Source organism: Corapipo altera, unplaced genomic scaffold (assembly GCF_003945725.1).
Source record: "Corapipo altera isolate COAL_440 unplaced genomic scaffold, ASM394572v1 174, whole genome shotgun sequence".
Taxonomy (NCBI): Eukaryota; Metazoa; Chordata; class Aves; order Passeriformes; family Pipridae; genus Corapipo; species Corapipo altera.
In genome coordinates, this window is record NW_020885022.1 from 138,032 (window position 1) to 140,199 (window position 2,168).

Below are 2,168 nucleotides of genomic sequence, written 5' to 3' on the forward strand. Positions count from 1 at the left end.
TTCCAGCAGTTGGAGTGTTAAGGAATGTCATTTTCCAGCAGTTGGAGCAGGGAGTGTATCCGACTTCCTGGGTCTAGCATCAAACTGAGATCATAAAAACACATTTAAACCACAAACTCCATTTTACAGAGAAATCTCGAAGCATTTAGCAGATTCTTGCATTTTTAGAAGGTGCCTGAGGCAGAAGTGGTTCCAGCTGGTGGTAACTGGGGAGCTGCAGCACCAGGCAGTGTGGGTGAGGCTGGAGCCCCCTGTTTGCTGCAGGTGACATTTATCACTGTGTCCTGTGAAAATAACATGGAGAAACTGCCTGTTTGGTGGAATAAGTGCTGTGTGCAGACCAGTCAGCAGTTCTTGGCTCTTGTATTTCATGGTTTGGGTTTGTTTTTTCTCCAGAGCTGGGAGGACTCCTGAGGTATATCCTGCCCTTCTTGAACCGCGTCACCAAAGCCAAGGCCGCCCATTTAGTCCGGTCCCTGCTCGACCTGTTCCTTGACATGGAGGCAGGCACAGGACAGGAGGTGAGGCTGCAGTTCCAGCAGCAATTCCAGCTGTTCCTCAAAAGCTACAATACCCTTATCTGACCTAGTTTGCTTCGCACTCAAGAATTATTCGTGTCACTTAAATGCACTCGGATGTATTTTATAAATAAAACATCAGGTGATTTGATTCACAACCATGTTTTTCTGCTGCAGGTTAGGAGTGGTTCCCACCCTGTCTTAGGTTTGTGTTGTTTCCTCAAGTTGGGCTGGGTTGGATATTAGGGAAAATTTCTTCATGGAAGGGGTTGTCCAGGCCTGGCACAGTCCCCACCCTGGAGGGATTTGAAAGATGTGTGGATGTGGCATCTGGGGACATGGGTCAGTGGTTGCCATTCTGGGGGAATGCTTGGACTCGATGATCTTTGGGGTCTTCTCCAACCTAAATGATTTTAGGTACAGCATTAGGAGTATTTTACAGCGTGGTCAGTGTTGGGGATGTGAGAGGTGCCCCACCTGCTCCAGGGAGCCGGGGCCAGGAAAGGTGGGCCTGGTGTGGGATGGCACAGAGGAGCTGTCCAGGAGCTGCTGGGGTTCAATGGTCAGTGTTCCTCAGCATCTTCCACCTGGAGACACAGTGGGGGGGGTGTTTGACTCCACAGAGGCATGAAAGTTACTCCTAAGTGGGAGTGGAAAGAGTTTTACAGGTGTAAACTGTGTCAGTGGATGAACTTCTCCACAGAAAACCCAGGATAGTCTAGCACAGCCCACAGTTAGGATTCAACCTGTTCTCATCAGCTCCCTAGGATACAGTTTTTTGTTGTTTGGGGTCTTTCCCCACTCTTTGGTTATTTGAGAATGGGATAAGAACAGGAGTAACTTGTAAGTGATGAGGAGCCACTCCCAAGCAGCACTGACCTGCAGTGGGCTGTACTGGCACACCAGTCCCTTCGGTGGAAAAGGGAGACAGGAGCAGCAGATCAAGGACAAAACCCACCTAAGACCTGCACACAGGGACTGACAGACTGCAGGGTTGATTTGGTTCTGCCAAGCTGAGGGGCAGGTGATGTTCTCATTAGCCAAATTAGCACAGAACCATCACCTTTCAGTGCAGGTCACCCAGGAAATGTTCCTCATTTGCTGTTTAGAAAAACAGCTGTTTTGTGTTTGCTGTTTGTGCCTTCTGTGTGACGTTGCCATAAATGGTGACAGAATGTTTTGCCCCCCTTTAGCAGAAGGGGTCAGGAAGTGGGGTGGGATGTGCAGGTGAGAAGAGAGGAGTCCTTAAATCATCAGGAGAAGATGAGCAGCTTCAGACTCTTCTAAAGTTAGCTTGGTGTAAAGGACCATATTTGGGTGCAGTTGCAAAAGGGGTTGGAATAACAGCAATGGAAATAGGACCCAGTGAGTCAAAATTATTAATTTTCAAGCATATTCCAAACCCAAAACCTTAAGGAATGGTGACATCTAACCTATGAGGTTCCTGATGCAGCAGTCCTGAATCCTTTCAGAAGTGTTCCAAGGGACTTTTACTTCCTTGGTGTTGAGAAGACTCCCAGGAGCCCAGTAAAGCAATGAAATTGGAGGTTTCTCCAGCTCCTAATGCTCCAGCCATCACTGGGCAACAAATTGAAACCTCATAATGGCTTTTTATAAAACGTTCACATTTAATAAGCAGTGAGGAGGAGC

General features: G+C 47.9%; 2 protein-coding genes across 4 annotated transcripts in view; both read left to right on the forward strand.

Moving 5' to 3' along the window:
* Nucleotides 1-2,168, forward strand: part of CDK5R1 (cyclin dependent kinase 5 regulatory subunit 1) — a 24,393-nt gene that overhangs the window by 7,138 nt on the left and 15,087 nt on the right. The window lies entirely within an intron of this gene.
* PSMD11 (proteasome 26S subunit, non-ATPase 11) overlaps nt 1-2,168 on the forward strand; it is an 18,377-nt gene that overhangs the window by 6,327 nt on the left and 9,882 nt on the right. For all 3 annotated transcript variants that reach the window (XM_027667858.1, XM_027667859.1, XM_027667860.1), the window contains exon 3: nt 397-521. In XM_027667858.1, the coding sequence (XP_027523659.1) occupies nt 397-521 (125 nt within the window). The remainder of the gene's footprint in view (nt 1-396; nt 522-2,168) is intronic.